The 19,564-nt window shown below is 52.3% G+C and overlaps 1 protein-coding gene across 5 annotated transcripts in view; it reads left to right on the top strand.

Moving 5' to 3' along the window:
• The window catches only part of GPSM1 (G protein signaling modulator 1), a 79,473-nt gene that overhangs the window by 17,666 nt on the left and 42,243 nt on the right, over positions 1–19,564 (top strand). For 2 of the 5 annotated variants that reach the window (XM_035341776.1, XM_035341774.1), the window contains 5 exons: positions 15,312–15,533; positions 16,032–16,167; positions 16,434–16,576; positions 18,148–18,271; positions 19,436–19,551. In XM_035341776.1, coding sequence (XP_035197667.1) covers positions 15,313–15,533; positions 16,032–16,167; positions 16,434–16,576; positions 18,148–18,271; positions 19,436–19,551 — 740 coding nt within the window. In that variant the 5' untranslated portion in view covers position 15,312. Of the gene's footprint in view, positions 1–7,890; positions 8,306–11,299; positions 12,136–13,498; positions 13,681–15,311; positions 15,534–16,031; positions 16,168–16,433; positions 16,577–18,147; positions 18,272–19,435; positions 19,552–19,564 lie in introns of those variants that run through there. The other 3 variants (XM_035341775.1, XM_035341773.1, XM_035341777.1) reach the window with 3 other exon arrangements.

Here is a 19,564-nt window from a genome sequence, read left to right as displayed (position 1 = left end):
TTATCATTACAGTGCAGTTTCAAAGGCGATATCGAATGAGTGAGTTGCGCTGCAACGCTGCTTAACTGATGTCTGCTGGGGTGGAATGCCATGGCTAGAGGGGGCACGATGGCAGCTGGGGCCTCGCTCCCCTCCAGGAGTGGGGCAAGTGCAGGCACTTCCTAGAAATAAATATCTGAGGCATGGCACTGAGCCCTCCATGGGGGTAGTCAAACTCCAAACTGGTGTCATGGTCTTATCCTGCATGTGCCTGGCTGATCGCTGTCCCACACAAGACTGGAAGTGGGGGAGGAAGCATGTGCTGAGGTGTCTCATTAATACCCATTTTTTTTTCCCTTATTTTCACTGAAATAAAAAGACCCTGTCAGGGAGCAAAGCTGTAGACCCTGGAGCAATAGCACAAAACCTGAACGAATTACTTGGAAGGCAGTGCCACTATCTGGTTGCTACTGTCAGGGTAGAAATAAATAGCTCAAGTCTTCTATTCCCAGTTTTCTTTCAGGATTTTGTCCAGGGAAGACAGGCACTGGAACCGCAGGCCTTTGCTTTCTGACTCTCAGCTACATCATTCATAATCTCGAGAAGCTTCATCTTCTGCTGTGAGCCAGGAGGTCTGTGCAGCTGCTACGCCTACGGGGATTTCAGGCATCTGATTGTCTTGTCTCCCTTTATGCTCCCCTGCTACCCTTTGCATTCCTCTGGAGCAGCCAGGTTCATTTTTGGCTCTTTCCTGGGAGTTTGTTGTAAATGCACCTCTGCTCCAGATGCTGCAGGAGAAAGGTATTTCCCCCATTTTAAGGCGTTTTTCTTAATCTGTGTTGATACTACCAACATACCTCGGTGTAGGAGCCATTTCATGTTGAGCCCTGGCTCCACCCGGAAGCAGCTGTTCTGTCTTGGAAGCTGCTTTTAAAAACGTATGGATAAAACTTGGTGCCGTCAGTTGATCTACGCAGCTTGCTCCCTGAGCTGCAGAAAATGCCAGCTGCGTTATGCCCCTGGGAAGCAGCTCTGAACATGCGCCGTGCCGGGCTCCTCGCCTGCCCTGGGGACCCAGCTCCGCTCCCCTCCCCTGCTCCAGCTGCCAAGGGGCAGATGCAGAGGGCTGGTGCCTGGGCAAAGCATCGCTCCCGAGCCCCCTTCCTGGGTGCTGTGCCGAGCTCGCTGTGGACACGGCTCCTGCTGCTGATCTGTGATGAGACCTGGGGCAGTCACTTGATTTGCTGCCTCCCTGGTGCTTGTGTGCAGCTGGGACAGGCGAGCGGCCTGCGTGTGTGTGCAGTGGAGTTTCCCCATGCATTGATTAAAAAATAAACCTGTGCCAAGTCCGGGTAGAGTGGAGGGGTTTGCTGTGTTTACAGGTAGAGCTGAGGGGTTTGCTTTGTTACTCCGTCAGAATACGTTCCCTTAGCATCCTCAACACCCCTGAGGTTTTTGCTGACCGCTGGGCTCTGTCTGCTCTTGGAGTATCCCAGCTGCTCTCCCGTGACCCGCGCTGCCAAGTTGGAGTGCCCAAAGAACAATCTCATCTGTGGAGCCTCCATTCATGCCTGAGGAAAGCTGGAAAATGTTGATTAATATTCATCTCTCCATGGCTATTTGTTAATTACTGTTATTCGTGGTTTGTATTACGGTGTTGCCGAACGTCCCACGCTGCTGTACCCGACTGAGCGGATCCTCGAAGGGTTACATCTGTTCCGGGCTCTCAGTGCTTTGTGAACATTAGTGTTTTATTGCAGCTCTGCTGGGAAACGCTGTTCCTGTTTTCAAGGGTGAGAAGTTGTACATCCTTCGGGGTGAAATCAAATATAGGTGGCAGAGCTGGGAACTGAGCGTCCTGACTCCCACTGCTTCCCCTTGGTGCTTCCGTACCCACGTCAACGAGGTTAGCTGGGAGCTGGAGACCTTGGGCTTGTTTCAGTGAGCTCCGCAGGCACAGCGCTCGCACCGCACGACATTACAATGGTGCTACTGTTCTGCTTACTGCGGGATGGAGCGAGATGTTCAGAAATTCAGCAGCTGCTGAATTAAAGCCCAGGCTCTGCCTGTTTGCTCGGTGTGCCCCGCAGATGCGGTGGGGCTGCTGCGACCCACGGGCCAGGGAGAGGAAAGGAGCAGCCTGGGTGGCCGGGGGCTCTGGATTTGGGCTCTCGGGGCAACCAGGCGTCAGCGGGGAGAAGGCAGGTGAATAGCCCTGAGCTGCTGGAGTGCTTGGGGACTTGTGCTTCTGTGTAGTTATCTGTCTCGCCAGCTCTGAGAAGAGAGCAGTCAATTTTAAAAGAGAAGCAGTCAGAGAAAAATGTCCCCTGCCAGAAAATCACCTGGGGGTTAAATCACATGGGAACCGAGCAGAGTTCCTGGGTGCCCTGGCTGCATGGAGCTTGTCTTTGGGATGTTGTGAAAGGTGGGGAGAGAAAAATACAAGGAGGAAGCTTCTGGGATGGGCACCGGCTGCTGGTGCTCTGGGAAGGGTCTCATCCCTGCTGGGCTCTTGTGAAGTTATCACAGCTCACGCTGTGCCAGAAACCAACCCCTTTCTAGGCAGCTCCCCGCTGCAGAGATCTGTACCGAGGGAAGGGCACCAGGGAGCGTATCCTGCTGCAAAACACAGAGGCCATCGGATCCGCCTCGTTTACTGGCCAAGCTTTCTGCAGCATGAAAGCAGAAATACAAACCACCAGCCACTAAATGAATGGAAGTCTCAAGCATCGTAAGCAAAGTGTGGTTCCCTTCCCTTTCTGACAAAAATCCCCTCTGATTTCAGGGGGGAGCAGCTTGCTTAGGAAGCCCAGGGCCAGCCGAGACAAGTGAAAAGGGACTTCGACGTTAAGTGCAGATGAGTGTCCTGGAATTGTGAGAGTCCCGTGTGTGCCTCGAGGCGTTTCCTGGCCTGTTTGTCCCACTGAGTGTCTGAGCCCCTGCCCCATCTAACTAATAAAACAGACGAGTTCACTGCAGCCAGAATTTTAAGGCTGCAGCCTTTGTCCAGCTCCTGAATCAACTGCTTCCATTAGAGCTGCGATCCAGGGAGCTGCCAGCAGGAAAGAGGTGATTGAAGCGTGTGGTTTGATACTTTGCTGGGTAAGGGCACTGGAGGAAGGGAGGCTGTCACGTTATCTGTGTCCATCCCTTTCAAGTGCACCCCTGGGAGCGTAAACAGCACGAGCGTGCCATCAAATACCCCCGGCTCCGAGGTTGTGCTCGACGGGGGGCTTCGATCGCGTGCTCGAGTATCTAAAGAGTGAAGTGGTTGAAAATACCCAGCTTTTCCTCTGCAGTTCTGGAGGAAAATGAAAACTCACTCTGCAAAATGTGTGTTTCCTGCAATAAATCTGCCTTTGGCGTTGGTGTTTCTGGCAGAAACTTGTCCTCAGCCGTGCCCCTGGCTCACAGCACTTTGCAGAGCTGGGGGAACGGTGGGTGCAGGGAAAAGCAACCCCATGAAAGCTGCGCAGGTGTCTGATAGCAGCCCCACACAGAGCGGTCCTGTTGTGCCAGTGGGGCTGCTGCATGCGGGAAGCAGCATCGGGGCCACGTGCTGCGACTGTCCTCTGCTTCAGGCTCTGTGTCCCTGCTGCCTGTGAGCGGGGCTGGCCCCAGCACCCAAATGTGAAGCCAAAGGTGGTGTCGCAAGGGTGAGGAGCAGAGAAAGCTGTTTCATGACCTGTCCCTGGCTCCCCCGCACTGACCACTTGATGTTCTGCTGGGGCAGAAATCTGTTTCTGAAGGACCTGATCCTTGGGGTGTCAGGGAGTCCTTTTGGGTTCCCTGAAGCAGGATCAGGCCCCAGCTGTGCCTGGAGAAGCTCCGTGCCTGTGTGCAGAGGGCAGAGCTCACCTGCTGAGGGCTGGGTGGCTGCGCTGCCAGCAGCCTTGGGAAGGGGAGGAAGGAGAAGCTGTACAGTCCTGGTTCCAAACGAGAACTGAGTCATCTGTCGAGGCTGTCGGCTCCCTCCCAGAGCTGGTTGCCTGAGGCTAACGTGGCACAGAGACAGGAGACGTAAATATATATATATATATACACATGGGAGAGAAAAGTAACAGCTCAAAACATGTGATTGGAATTTTAAAAAAACGAATTACCAATTAAAGCCATGTGTGTTGGAGGATGTAGCTGCTCCTGAAAGGCTCTTGGAGGCTGCCTGTACAGCATGAATGCGGCCGTTCCGTAGTGCCCTGCATTAAAACGGGCAGGCTTCTCCAGCACATGACCCCTGGGGGAAGCAGTGGTGTTCCTGCGTGCCAGCAGCCTCCAGGGCCTGACGGGTTAAGGTGAGGAGCTGTCTCGGGGTAAGGTAAGGAGCTGTCTCGTCGCCTGTCTCGCCCTCCCTGTCACTGCTGCCTGCGCTCCTGAAGCGCGTCTCTCAGCGCAGCCTGCTGGCGTGCCCTGTCTGCGTTTCCCTGGAAGATGAAGATGTCTCCGTGCAGGAGCAGAGGTTTTTCTAAGACGTGCATTATCCAAATGAGCTCCCTAGCTTTGGGGTATACGTGTAACCCTGGTGTTATCTTCTTTCCTCCTTCAGCAGTGGTGGGGAGAGGGAGCAGTGAATTCTTCCAGTGCCCCAGCGCAGCCTGCGCTCTGCACAGCCCTTACAGCACCTGCCAGGTTGCAACAAGGAGCCATCCTAAACCTAAAACAGGTCCGTGGGGAGGTCTCTGCTGCCTGTTCCTCTTTCTGTCTCAGCTGTGGGCTTCTGTCAGCAGGTAGTAATGGGAGAACATTAAACCTATGGCTTCATCCTTCCTACGTGCGTGGTAACAATTGCTGTGCGGCAGCAGGGAAGGTGAGGGTGTGAAAGAAATATGAGGGAGGGAGAAAAAGGAACTGGAAGTTAAAATGATGAAGAACGTGGCCTTAGGAAGCTTGGTATGGAAGGGGGACACTTTCCCATGGGAATTGTGTTCTGCCTCCCCCCAGCAGGCACGGCTGTAGGCGAGGTACAGCTCTGTGGCTGGCTGCAGCAATGGCAGAGCATCCTGGTGAGCTGCAGAGCTGCTCCTGCTCTGAGCTGGTTTTCTGAAGAACATCACCGGTGGTCTACCCTTTGATAAACCTCCTCTAACTTGCGTTTTTCTTTAGTGATGGAGCAGCCGGAGCTGCTCCCTGGGCAGTGTGCAGACCCCTGGCAGTCTTGCCGGAGACAAAGTGCTGGGCGCTTTGCTGGAGTTGGATGTGTTGCAGCCTTTTGCTCTACTTTGTGAGGAAAACAGAGACGGCTTTTTGGCATAGGAAAAACAAACAAACAAACAAAAACTTAAAAATGTAATTTTATTTATTTTAAATATGATGCTTCATCCTTTTCTTCCTCTTACCCAAGGCTCGATTCCAAGGAACATAAAAAGGACATCATCTTTTTGTCTTTGCTCATGATTTTTGCAGTTTGCTTAAAAACCAAATCATTGTATGGACTAACACATGGTTTTGTGCTAGCAATGGGAAAATTACTAGGGAAAGTAATAATGTTCTTGCCATATCCTGGGAGACTTTCCAAGAAACAAACTCTTTATACAAATTCCTGCTATGGAGGAATAGTACCAGAGTCCATACCACAGCTGCAGACGTACCGTGCTTTGCTCTGAGGCTAGCTCACACGGCGAGGCATGCTTGCCTGCTGCTCACTTGGGTTTTGCACACCGATATCACCACATCGGAGCAAAACCTCATGTGGTGCCATGTCTGGGGATGAGCGGGGACTTGTCTCCATGTGCTTGGACCATACAGATGTTTGTTGCGGTGGACCCAAGTGTTCCCAGGGTAGGTGTTATCTGCAAAGCCACACCAGGACAGAAGAGCTGAGAATTTTGGAAAATGCAGTGGAGGACTAAGCCGTATGATCCTCTGGAAGGAGGAAAGCCAGCTTGCAGGATGCTGGAGCTCCAGGGTTTCCCACCGCGCCAGCAGATGCCCAGCACGCTGCGCCGCATGGTGCTAGACAGTGGGTCTGTTCCCAGATTAGCAGAGCATAATTCTCACCTTGCATGTGAACTGCCTGGCCGCCTGGGAATCCTGCCACACTCCGATTTATGGGCTGGCAGATTGATCTGATGGCGCACGCAGATTCTCTGTAACGTCATGAAGAACCCAAAAGCCCTTTTGCCGCTGTTGTGCGGAGTCTGGGTTTTGCACAGAGGAGCTGCACAAACCATCTAGAGATGCTGGCAAGGGCTGCGCAGCTGATATCTGAGCTCTCGGGGGACCTCCGTTTCCTGCCTTTTCAGACGTGTGGAACATTGTGTTTAGGAAATCCAGAGGGGTGCCCGGGGGCTGCGAAACTGCCAGGGGGAGCAGCAGCATCCTGTGCCTGAGCATTGAGTTCACAAGGCAGCTTGCTAAATGTACGTGTGTTTGGGTTTGCAGCCCCTGCGTGCTGGTGCTGGGTGGACGCGGGGCAGGTTCAGGATGAGGCCTTCTGCACGGAGAGGGAGGGGGCACCAAGCAGAGGGGGCTTCCTTTGTCAGGCAGGGGTTAACCATGCCATGTCCCTGCCCTTGCTGGGACTTGGCAGGGTCTCGTCACTGTGCAGTTGTTTTCCTGCCATGGTCCGTGCTCCGAGGCAGGAGAAATTGGCAGCTGGAGGGAGGAAGGAGAAGGGGGGCTGCAGCTGAGGGGGCTTCCAGGCGGCTCAGGCTGAGAAAGGACTTGGGCCTGTGGCCTCTGCGTTTCTGGGGAAACCAGGCTGATTTCCTTGGCTTCAGAAAAGTAGTCTGGGCGCGGAGGATAGGAAATCTCCAAAGGCCCCTCAGCCTGTGCAGCCGGGACAGCTCTGAGAGCTGGGATGGCTCTGTGAGGTGGAGCCCTGTGGGCTCGAGCCTGGCCCTGCTGGCAGGTGGGGACCAGGAATTAGGTGCAGGGCTTGGTACTTCTTCCGAATTTGGAAATACAGCCCCCCCGAACCAGAATCCACCCGTTTTCAGTAACAAATCTGGTGCAAATGTGCCCCGTATGATGGTGGGTGAAAGGAGGTGAACAGCACCAGAAAAACAGTATCGAGTTGGTCAGCTGCCTTCATTTTATGGCTGCTGGTGAGTCAACTGCTTGTAAACACATTTGTTTTCCTGATGCACGTCGTGATTGTAACTCCGGGTGCGTTGTAGCAGGAGCGGTGCGGATTTAAATCAGAGCACACACTTCAGCGAGAGGATGTGTGTGCGACCTCGCTGCCAAAGTAACGCTGTAATGAAAAGCCATTCAGGCTGCGCGTCCTCCGTTGCCCTCTGGTTTCTGGAAGTGACTGAGGGAAATAGCACTTCGCTTCTGGTGAAATCATCCCAGGAGTGTTGTTTCACTGCTTCGTGATGGATTCATTTCATTGAGGGCCCTAGCAGCCTACCAGCAAGCAGAATGCTCTTGCAGAACTCAGGAAGTTTTTCCTGGTTGTGCTGAGATCAGTGAGTTCGTTTGAAGGATTTAGAAGGATGAGAGGGATTCATTCTCACTTCTTGAAAGCGAATTCTCTTGCACGGTCCCTCTTCTGAGGCATCTTGATCAGTTTGTATGTTTTCCTGGATTTGTTCAGTTTGGGAGTCAGAATGTGCTTTAAGGAATTATTTTCCAAACTGGCATCTCCTTAATCTTAATTTCCCTAGGTCCTGGGAAGTTTTTACATCTTGTTGAAGTGCTTTGAATCTGGGTATCAAGTGAAACTGTTAATCAGGATGAGCTGAAATCGATATTTACACCTTAACTCACAGGTTTCTGTCCGTCCCCTGCAGCTGACTTACTGTGGGCAAATCCCACGTGCCTTCGGGTCTCACCACCCCTATGAACCCAAGCCCTGGAGGAAGTTATTCCGCATGGCCCTGGCTGCACAAGAACCTACGCGTGACCCCTGGGGAGCTGTGTGAGCACGGGAACACTGGCTGACTTCTGCTTTTAAGCAGGCGGAAGAAGTTTGAGTTTGAATTTCCGACAATGACACAGCTTGTCGGAGCCATTATGACTTGAAATGGGGTTGTATTCAGCTCTGCTAATAAGAGGGTAAATGCAACTAAATACAGCTGTCTTCCTCGCTGTCATTTGGTGTTTATTAGCAAATATGCAGTGGAATTGAATCCCTTGTAAGTACTCTGCAGCTAATGGTAGATAGCAATTAACTGAAATGAGTACTGTTGAGCACTGACACTGCCATCAGCGAGTGGAAGAGGAGATGTGGAGCCAGCACGCAGGCCCAGCAGCTTCCAGAACACCCCATAGTTTTGCCCTCTGGATTCTCTTTGTTTCATGCCTTTATCAAGACTGCAGTGAACATCACTTCATCCTGGCACTCCCAGGAGCTCCGGCTCGAACAAATGTTTTTCAGGCAGCAGTAAGTATACGGATGTCTGCATATTTCAGTTTGGGGGTCACTGGAAGCACCCACTGCTGTGCTACTGCTGGTTGGGAAACCAGCACCGGTGTGCACTTTTGGACACCCTGCTTCTACCAATGGCAGTTGGAGTCAGGCTCATTTCACGTGTCTCGGCTTGTTTGTCACCCTGTCTTGTCATCCTGTGTTTGATGTGGTGCCTGCTGGGGAAACGGCTTGTCGGGGGGATTGGTGCTGGGGCTGAGGGCAAAGCAAGGGGCTGTGAGTGCCTGGTCCAGCTTACGGCGCTGGCCGAGGCTAAACAGGTACAAACTCACCACAAATAAGTTCAGGCTGTGCGTCAGGAGGATCTGAAATAGCTTATCTGCGTAAGGAAGTCCACAAAGAGGAGTCAGAGCCTCCGGTGAGCGCAGTGCATGGGACAGGCAGGAGCTGGCCCGAGGGGGATGTGAGCTGCCTGCGGCACGTCCCGGTGCAGGGAGCACATCCCGTGGGGGGCTGAGCAGCTCACCTGGCCGTGCTGCCATCGGCTGGAGCTGTGTGACCACCGGGGAAGGAAACTACTGAAGGGGAGCGATTCCCAGCTTGATTACTTTCTTTAGGGGTGTGCTGCCAGTTAATTATTGAAATGCATGTTTAATTAGTTAAGCCAGTGAATGCACATTTGCACTGAGTGCCTGATAAACTCGGTTCCTTTCTGATTGCAAAACATGTTTAATTTCCCCTGTCATCAGGGCTTTGAAATTACATCTGTTTTCATATAAAATTCAATCAGATTGCTAGTAAGATGTAAACCTGTTGCAGCATTACTTTGCATCAATAGAAGTAAATTTTGACTAAGGAGGATTTACTGCTGGTTTTTTGTGGTGGTCTTTCTTGTGCTTTTTTCTTGAGTTTTCTTTTTACTCCTTACCTCCTGTCTTAGGAGCTTGCTCTTTTCTTTTTTCTTTCCCCCTTGACTTAGAACCACAGCAGCTCTGGTTGGGAATGAGTTTTGCAGTCACCCCCACTACTATGAATCAATTATATATAAATATCTCTCTTTATTTTCTTTAGCAAGGCAGTTTCACCTTGTAGGAAAAGGTCTTCTTGCCCCACAAGCTAGGCAGTGCCTTCCTTACACGAGTTTTCTACCTCCTGGATGATCTGCTCCAGTACTGAAGGCAGCAGATGACCTTCTCCTCGCCCTGTCTTGGCTTATTTTTCACGTACTTGATGGATCTGCTGTCGGCAGGGTAAGCGCTGTGAGCGAGACAGTCCAAGCAAGTGGGTGACGAGGAGGTTTGAGCGAGAAGGGCTGAGCTGCCGATCGCTCTGTGGTTTCCCCGTTTTCCGCCCGTGAGCTGCCTGGGGCGGGCGTGGGGCCGAGGTGCAGCCCTGAGCATCGGGTCTGCACACAGCTGATGACCCTGCAGAATGGCTCGTGGCTAAAAGAAACGTGCAGGGTTGTTTTCTAGGCTAGCAGGGGCAGGGCAAATGTGATGCTGCCCATGCAGTGCTGTTTTCTTGGAGTGCTCGGCAAGGGAGATGCAAAGATTTGGGGAGAGCAGGGGGCTGGGAGGTCATACCGTAGCTCCAAGCCTCTAAACCCATGCTGTGAGTAGCGTTTCCCCTCCGGGGACCTGTATCATCACAGAAGTCCTATTTATAGTGCTGTTTTGACAGCAGTCACGGTGATTGTTGTTAATAGCACTGATAACACCTTGTGCCACTTGCTTTGTTTCTTTCTTGGCAGTGTTCTCAGCATCCCCAGTGCTCCTGGGACCCTCGCTGCCTTCTCTGTATTGCTGTCACTTGAAAATATTTGCTGCATAAGAGTCCTTGTGTCTTGGCTGTGCACCTTTTGTAAAGGAATATATATATTTTTTGCTAATTCTTTCAGTAGCTTCCAAGGCAGCCAAAAGGCAATCAGTGCTACACGCCGTCATTAACTGCTGTCTGACAGTGATGAATGACCCTCGGAAATCTCGTCATTAAGGCAATATCAGCCCTTCCTGGTCGCCTCGGCTCCTTCTGCCTTCAGATCACGGTTATCCTTCAAAGAAGAAGTGAAGGAGGAGGGAGGGTGGCCCTGCGTGTGCTGCATTGTCACCGCACGGCGCAGGGTCACCCTCAAGTGTGTGTCGGCAGCAGCGCCCGCTCCCATCTGTGAAATTCGCAGCTGTCGCCTTGATGGGGGCCGAGTCCTCCGCCAGCGTTATGCCATTCACTCGTTCCCCCTGCAGAATGCTGTGCAGATTGCCTAACTGGTTTGTGGCCAAACATTAGGCTTATATTTGGCCTCTCACTGCTTTTAATCAACTCTCACGTTAAGACTGGTATCTTCATCGCTTTATTCTTACCTGGCCAGGCTTGCCATGCTCTGTCCGCTCCGTGCATTCACACAACCCTTTCGCTCTGCTTGGCGTGCTCCTGTTGTGGGCTGGGACCTGTGCACCTGGGGGGGACATCGGAGCCTCCTGGCTGCCTGTGGTGGGCCTGGAGCCTGGCTGTGAGTCCTGCCAGTGCCTGGAAGTCCTGCCTGGCTGCAGCAACGTGCAGATGCGCACGGGCGGTTTGCGACGACTGAGGTCAATGCCTATGAGCAGGGGCTGCTCCAAGCGAGCTTTATTTTCCTTCTGTTTTTCTCTCCCATATCTTTGTTCAGACCCCTGGCTGGGGACGCACTGCTGCGAGGTTGTGTGGTAGGGGAGGCGCATTTTCGAGCTTCGGCATTGTGGCTGTGGAAGTAAGAAAAGCAGCTCGTGTTGTGCTGTGTCCCTTCTGAGCCACGCCATATGGCCGAGCCCAGCACCTTCAGCTTGTCGGCAGCGATTTGCTGGCTCAGGAGGCAGTGAATCTTCTTTCCCGGCATTAAGGCGTGAGCAGAAGTGCTTGCCGAGGTGGTGCAGGCCCAGGCGTGTTGTCTGTGTGTCAGCAGAGGAGAAACGTAATACCTTGGGTGGGGTGGGGGGGGACAGAAGGCTGTGCCTGCCCAGGTGGGGAGGCTTTGGAGCCCGGTTCAACAGGCAGTCGAGTGCTCCGTGCATCTGCCTCTCGCAGACTGGGGACAAGCGGGAACTGCTTGGATCGTTTGTGGACTTTGTGGAACTTCTTTGGGGTTTGTCAAGCTAACGTGTGCTGCTGCCCAAGGATGACCCTGCTCTGGAGCAGCCCTGAGCTCCTCTGACGAGGAGAGGCGTCTCGCGGCAGCAGCCCTTCTGCTGCGGCCAGAACAAGGAGGCACCAGCAGGAGCAGCCGCTGCGACCACAGAGGCAAAGAGCTTTGGGAAGAGATCGATTCAGAAAGGAGGGAGATGCATGCCTTTGACCCTGGCCATCTTGTGGACTCATCCAGAGCCCTTTTTCTTCTTTGGGAAGCACTGAAAACATATGAATAACTGAAGGCATTTGTGCCGGAGTTTCAGCTGTGGACTCACCTCTCTGGTACCTGAAACCAACAGATGACAAAGGATTTCTCAGAGGGAAGAGGACAGTGCTTTCTCTAGGTCTTTTGAAATAAAATCAAAGCTCCTTTTTCCTCCTTCCCTTTCACGGGCAGCATACAGGGGAGAAAAAGAAGTGTCCCATATAAACGTAGTTCAAGATTCCAGCAGCTTACTGGTAATTTTGCCCAAGCAGTTGGAGTGAAAACTGGAGAGCAGCGCGCATCGTACGAACATGAAGATGCCATCAGCATCTTCCAAACCCCAGGTCTCACCTGGGAACTTAACAGCAAGAGCTGTCTGCAAAATTGTGCCTAGCCGACCTCAGCCCCGCTGCTTCCTTCTGCCAGTGGGCTTGGAGCTGTGGGTATACGTTCAGAAAATGCGCAACCTGCAGAAGAAGAGGTAGGAGAGGGCTCAGGCGCTGCCTGTGGGAGGAAGTGGGGCTCTGACTCGAGGCTGGCTCTGCTCACAGCTTTCCTTTGCCAGGGCCTGGCAAGATCGGTTCAGTTTGGCTCGCTTGCTCAGCGGATTCCTGTCTTCTGCCCAAATTGCCCTTCTTGTCTCTTCCTAGAGACAGCTGAGCTGTAGCCACGAGCAGCTGTTGCATGTGGAGCGATTTGGTGTGCTTGTATTTGTTGCTGAACCTTGAGCTGCCTCCTCTGCCCTTTGTGTTGTGTTTCTGAGCACTGCTAAGCCTGTGCTGACTGAATTGCACGTAAAGGTGCTTCCTGAAGCTGGCCCTGAGGATGCGGGAAGGGCAGGCGGGTTTTACAGGTGGGTTGTGTTTCCAGTTATAACTGCTGTCCCCAGCTCTCGTCCCTTCGCATGGCAGCGGAGGCTTGGCTGAGGGTGACGCAGGGATAAAGCCGCCTCTCCCCTCCCCTTGCTTGCTCAGGTCCCAGGCTGAGCCGTGATGGTAATCGGGTAAGCCAGATGCTCTGCTGAGCAGCCTGGCCAAGGACAAACGGATTTCAGCTCCAGGCTGCGTGCGCTGGGGCCGTGTCACCGCGCTGTGCTGGAGCTGTGACGGTGGGAGCCCCGGGGAGGCACCCAGGGAGCGCACACGTGTGTGTGCGTGTCAGTGCACGAGCTTCACTTCTGGTGACACTTCCACTGGTAAAAGGTAGTCGGAGCGAGATGTACCCCTGGAGCTCATGGCCGGTCTGTATTGCCGTGGGGCTTTTTGTGTAACCATTGCTATCCAGATGGCGTTAAAAATTTGGTCTGTACGGGGCTGCGATGCTATGAATCAGGCAAAATGAGCTCCAGCTCAGTTTTTGGGCTGTATACAGCTGGTGAACTCAGTCTCGTAAGGAGAACCTGGTTATTGGGAAGATCTTTGTTGAAATGCGGAATTACACAAAATGTGCTTCTCTGTCTGCAGTCTTTTAACTGGACCCCAGCGTTAGTTCCTGTGACAGCAGCTCATTCCCCCATTTCAACTCCTTTCGAGATTCATCTCTGCTCAGCTTCTTGAACTTGGTTTTGCTGATTTGAGTATTAGGTGTTCTCTGTCTTTCTCCAGGCCCAAACCTTCTTTCAGCTCTTTGGGAAACATCAGCAGGTACCTGCCAATGCCTGGTGGGGACAGCAGGTGTCTGCTCTGCTGATCTGCAGGCCACAGAAGTGCCTTGGGACTGACGGCAGTTTGGTGCGATCCCCAAACGGGCCCCTCTAATTCAGCTCACTGTAGCAGAAGCTTGTTCTTGTTCATTTTCATGTGGCCTGGCAAGGGGATCAGTAGAGAGGAGCTGAACATTTTTAGTTTCAACAGTCAACACTTTGCTTTTTCCTGTATCCAAGGGGAGTCAGGCAGGGCCTGGTGCTGCACGGGCACTGCCAGCAGCCTTCTTACCCGAGTGAAGGTGCTGCTGACTTGGGCAGAAGATGCTGGAGCGTGGTCCTGGAGCCTGAGGAGCTCTGCCCCAAAGCCCGTGTGAGTGAGGGGTGCGTGGCAGCAGGTCGTGTCCTCGGGGAGAGAGCCGGGGTGGTTGCAAGGGTGGCTCTGGGGGAGGCGTCTTCAAGGGCTCGGCAGGAAACTGCTGCAGGAGGCGTCAGGGCTGCTGCCATCGCAGCGCGGGTGGGCACATCATCCTCTTGGGCTGTGTAATGCCATCGAGCTTCCTGCAGTGCTTTCATTGCGAGGAGAGCAGGATAAAAACCTCCTTTGGATGTTTGTCATCTTCTGTCTGACCCTTGCTTTCCTGCCTCTGGACAAGTGAGCTGTAATTTTTGTGAGCTGTCTGCCTCTGACCTCTGTGGGTTCAACTTTTTAAAATGCATGAAGCAGAAAAGAGCAAAGGGAACGCTGTGAACGGAGGAGCAGGAACATGCTGTGTCCATCCACCTCGTGGAGGGGCTGACTTTGCAACAGGCAAGACGTTTCCAAATGCAAGCTTTCAAAGGCGTGCTCTGTCCCTTCTGAGAGCTGATGGCTCTGTAACCTAACAGGGCCGGCTGTGGCTTAGAGAGGACTTGGAGGAGCGCTTTTCCCTTGAGGCAGTGTCGGTGGCATTGCTGCTCCCCGCTGGCTCGCAGAGCTTTGTGCCAGCAGCACGGTGTGTGCCACTGCCAAAGGCGTTGAGAAATACGAGGGGGAACGGCTCGCCTGCAGGCCAACGTGCAGAGCGCCGGTGGAAAAAGTGACAGACGGGGAGTTAATGGAAAGCAGACACGGAGCGCTGGAAGCTGCTCAGCCAAGAAATTCTGCACAGCCCAGGGTTTTCTCTGGTATCCAATAAAAATGTGCTGCAACTTGGCTACCCTCTCTGTTACCCCAGGGAAATGGCACAGGCACGAACAGCTCGGGTCTGTGGCTTCTGCACTGCACACCACCTTGAAGAAAAACAGACGCCATGCCACGCTTAGGGTGCAGGTGTGTGGTGTGAGAGCTAGGAGGCACGAGTTTCTTGTCCAGGTCCTACCAGGAACCCAGAGGCTGCCGTCTGTAAATCTGAGTGCTCCTGTCTCATGCACACAGGAGGCTGGCTGCGCAGCCCCAAGGTGTTTCGGCCCCTTGGAGCCCAGGGGAGGCAGCAGCTGCCCCGAGGATGGCTTGGGGAGGGCAAGCAGAGCCCCAGCCTGGATGCTCGTAGCCTTGGCCCCTTCTAGAGGGAGGGCAGCTGCCAGGGAAGCAGGCAGATGCTTGGTAGTTGTTGTCTGGAAGGGACTGTCCGGTCCCTGTGGTTGTAGGCCTTGTCCGTAGAGCGTCTTCTGCTCTCTAATACTTCCCTTCTCGCTGCCCAAAAGGTAGAGCCAAAGTGGACAAAATCAGCCTGGTGATTTAGAAGCTGTTCTGCTGGAGCAGCGTGGAATTTGACTTCCTGTGGACACCACTCAGAAAATGAGGCGTATTCCTAAATGCCGTGGTAGTTCTTGCAAATGTTGATGGTAGACTCTGAAGTCTGGCTGGGCTTTGGGCTCAGGCTGCTCGCTGTGCCTCTGGAGGCGCAGACATGCACTGCATTGATAGCTTTTCCAGGTGTGGTGAGTAATTCTAGATACACGCTGAAGGATCTCTTTAACCGTTGTGTGGCTGCAGCCTGATGCCTCTAAAATTGGCCGTCTTGCCTTTGCAGAATGGAGGCCTCCTGCCTGGAGCTGGCCCTGGAAGGAGAGCGCTTGTGCAAGGCAGGGGACTTCAAAGCTGGGGCAGCCTTCTTCGAAGCAGCGGTGCAGGTGGGGACAGAGGACCTGAAGACTCTCAGTGCCATCTACAGCCAGTTGGGCAATGCTTATTTCTACCTAAAGGAGTACTCCAAGGCCCTGGAGTACCATAAGCACGACCTTACACTGGCCAGGTAAGCGTGTTGGCAGTGCTTCATCCTAACCAGAGTCTGAGCAAAGGAAAGTTCTCTGGGGTCTGAGCCCAACAACCTTGGGGACCCTGCCCTAGAAATGGGCATCCTCAGCCAGGATGACCCTCCTGTGGAGAACTCAGGAGGAAATGAGAATGGGCAGCTGCCTTCAAGGCATGGAGGTAGAGAAGGGGGATATGGATTGTAGGAGGGCACTTGGAGCAAGAGCAGGGCACTATCCAATTCTCCCTCCCCAGGTACTCACTGTAAGCACCCCTGATGTCATTAGAACAAAGAACTGAGAAAGGTAAAAAGTGAACTGTCCTCAAAATTCAGAGAACTTGTATGAAGCCCTCCAGCCATTCACGTGTGCTGGGAACAGCCACATGGGGTGTCTGTACTGTGCAGTGCTTGGCTCACTTGAATTTTGCCTCCAACAGTTGAGGAATAAAAGTCTGTGAGCTTTTTAATACCTCTTCCCTTCTTTTGGTCATCCTGTAGAACCATTGGGGACCGCATTGGAGAAGCCAAAGCAAGTGGCAACCTCGGGAATACACTGAAAATACTTGGGCAGTTTGATGAAGCTGTTGTGTGTTGCCAGAGACATTTGGACATTTCCCAGGAGCAGGGAGACAAGGTAATTGCTTCATGGCATCCAACAGGAAGTATTTCCTACCTTTAAAATTAACCCATCTGCAAGCCAGAAAACGTGAAAGGGTTGAGGTGGGCTATGGAAGGAGGTGAAGTGTCGAGCTCTCCCTTGTGACTGCATTACTGACAGTTACAGCTATATGACAGCGATGGTGGGGAAGGAAAATGTGGGCTTCCTGGCTTTGGCTGACCATCTCTGTACTGGGATGGGAAGTGTAACACCTCGCTGCACCCTGTTCTTTCTCCTTTCAGGTGGGTGAAGCCCGAGCACTCTATAATATAGGAAACGTTTACCACGCAAAGGGAAAGCATTTATCTTGGAACATGGCCCAAGACCCAGGCTACCTGCCACAAGATGTCAAGGAGACTCTACAGAAAGCTTCAGAATATTATGAGTAAGTATTGAAGTTCGGCCACCCCTTGGTCCTGCAGGGAACAGTCAGCAGTGACTGATAAAATGTGCACAGGTGCACCTTTATTAGCGCTAAGTGCGCTTGTACGGTTCACTTGTGGAGCCTTCAGCAAAAGGCTTTCTACATCTCCACAAAATTAATTGTGTACTGTTACTTTGTATTTTTGAAGGACTTGAAATTGTAAAACCCCTTTGCTTCCTATAATGAAGCAGTTCAGTTTTCCCTTAAGACTCTGCATTTCTTTAATTCCTGCTGCTTTATTCCTCCACCACGCACAGTGAACGTGTAAGACAGGATAATGCTGGGGATCTGGGGATTTGTAGTAAATGGGAAAGAGAGCTATACATCCCATGCTCTGGACCACATTATTTTGACAGTATGAGCCAGTGCATTTGATTTTGCAACCCAGGAAGGTTGGGAGCCTGCACACTGTTATTCATCTGACCAGGGGTAACTTAGGAAAGCATGCAAGCCACATTTACTTTCAGCATGTTCATCCATAAGCCATATTGGCTCCAACAGCCATGGGCACAGGGCAATTTGGTACTCTGGCAGGAGCTGCTGCGTGCGAACAAGCAGAGATGTGGAAATTATATCATTTACAGGGGCAAAGCTGCGCCTGAATTGCCTCTCTCGGGCCAAAGCTGCGTGCAGCTGTCTGCTCCCCTCTTAGCATGCAAAAAATCATTCTTGAGAAGATGTTATCAACTAGGAATATTCCCCCACCCCTGGGAGGCCAAGGCATGATAACAAATTTGTCTCAAGGAAGGCAAGAGAGGGACTGCACGCTTTTATAAAATTAGAGCTAAAATTCATCCTGGTATTGCCTTAATAAAAGTCTTTGTATTTTGAAGTATGATCACACACCTAAGTTCAATAGTCTGTTCCTTCTCAGAGCTATATTTGGAAGGTGAACTATTAGCTCCTGTAGCCCCTGCTGCTCTCTGCTGGCCTTGATGAAAATGTATTCCTGTGCATCTGCATTGCTGGAGCCACAACAGAGCTGCTCCTTCCCCCAGGGCAAGAGGCTTTTCCCTGAAGTCCTGGTTGACCTTTTCATGGATCTGTAGCTCATCCTGCTCTAACATCCTTCCCTTTCTTAAATCGTAGCAAAATTCCCACTGGGGTCCCACACAGGAAGGCTGTTACCAGACTTGCTTTCAGGCTAATGTTTTTCTCCTCTTATCTTGGAGTTTTACTCCAATAACGAACCTTTTTAAAGTAGCCTTTTTATTATATGGAGAGAGCATCAAGATCTGTACAGTGGCATTGTCGTTTCTTATTTAATGTGGGTTTCTATCAGGCTTTCGGGTGCGTGAGCACTTGTGCAGTTACTGTTCAGAGCTGCAGCTTTCCTGAGGTCAGGAGAGCAGCAAGGATTTATCCCCAGGGCTCCCAGAGCTCTGCGGCCAGTGTGGATCACCAGGCTGTGACCTGCATGGGATGGCAGCATGCAGGACGTGTCTGGGAAGGAGAAGTGCCCTTCCCTTTTCTTTGTGGTGCGAGTCCCTTTGCTGTGTCTCATGTAAAGATCTATCACTGATCTCTTTCAGGAGGAACCTGTCCCTGGTGAAGGAGCTGGGGGACAGAGCTGCACAGGGCCGTGCTTACGGCAACCTTGGCAACACCCAGTACTTACTGGGCAACTTCACTGAAGCCATCGCCTTCCACAAGGAGGTAGGAAACTGCTTCAGCTTCTTCTGGGGCTGGGTACCTGGTAGGGAGCAGCCTTTCTTTCTTCTCACCACCTTCCAGGAAATACTGGGAGGCATTTTACCCCCCTGGCTGTTTTACTGCCTCCCGTGTGTGCTTCAGATCCTGCCCGTGCTGTGCTGTGCTGTGCTAGCTCCTGCTGAGCAGCACCTTCCTACGTTCCTCATCAGCGCTTAATGAGCGACTTGAGGGAAGGGTGCTGTTGGCTTGGAAACCAAAGGAGATTTCTAAGGGCAAATTGCAGCTGGGCCTAGCAAGGCTTTTCTGTGCTTAATTTGTGTCAGTCTAAATTTTAATAAATGCAAGCCATGAATTTAATTAAGCTGCTGAAAGAGCTGCTGATCAGGAATAATTGTTGTTTGTAGAACATAGCTACTTTCTGTAAAGCTTTACAGAGGGGCGAGATGACACAGTCCCTGCCCCAGTTCAAATGCAATTTGGTTCCTAGTTTGGAGTCTGCACTGGCTTCCTCAAAGCGGAGGGTGCTGAGCACCTTGGGACGTCAGGTGCTGTCACAGCTCTTCTGTTTGTGCGAGAAGGCCTGGGGGCAGCAGCCAGCAGTACTTTGGGAGAAGGCGCTCAAAAGGGGCAAAAAATTATGCAATACCAGTGAGCAGGTGCTGCAAAGTGAGAGGTGGGGAACCAGGGGAAAGGCAGGATGGAGGTACAGGCAGGGACGGGACCCTGGGGAGCAGTTGCAGTGCAGAAGGTGAGATGCAGTTCATGTGTGTGTTCGTTCTGTGACAGACATGCTCGTGCTCCTGGACGTTACAGTCTGTAGATAACTGCATCCCTTCCCCTGACCTCAAGCTCTGCATTCTCCCATTGATTCAGCTGAAGTACACACAGTTCCTTTTGCACTTCAGCTGAACAGATGCGTACTGACCAGGCTGGAGTAGGAGTTATAAGAGGATGCATCTCTGCTCCCACTTTTCCAAAGGTCCTTCCTGACTCTGAAGTGCAAAAGATGGAGAGCTTTCCTGCTACATCTAGCCCCGATAGGCATGGGCACCCCCACCTTGCTGGATGTGACCTTTGCAAAACAAAAAGTTAAACTCCCAGAAAAGTTGTTGGGTACCAGAAACCTGGCAGCAGCCAGCCTGTACTCATTGTCTGTGTCTGCTGCAGCGCCTCGCTATTGCCAAGGAGTTTGGGGACAAGGCAGCCGAGCGGAGAGCGTACAGCAACCTGGGCAACGCACACATCTTCCTCGGGAGGTTTGACATCTCTGCTGAATACTACAAGTAAGTGCTAGGG

This window comes from Oxyura jamaicensis, chromosome 17 (assembly GCF_011077185.1).
Source record: "Oxyura jamaicensis isolate SHBP4307 breed ruddy duck chromosome 17, BPBGC_Ojam_1.0, whole genome shotgun sequence".
Classification (NCBI taxonomy): Eukaryota; Metazoa; Chordata; class Aves; order Anseriformes; family Anatidae; genus Oxyura; species Oxyura jamaicensis.
Note: the sequence above shows the minus strand (reverse complement) of the source record. Positions and strands in the feature narration are given on the sequence as shown.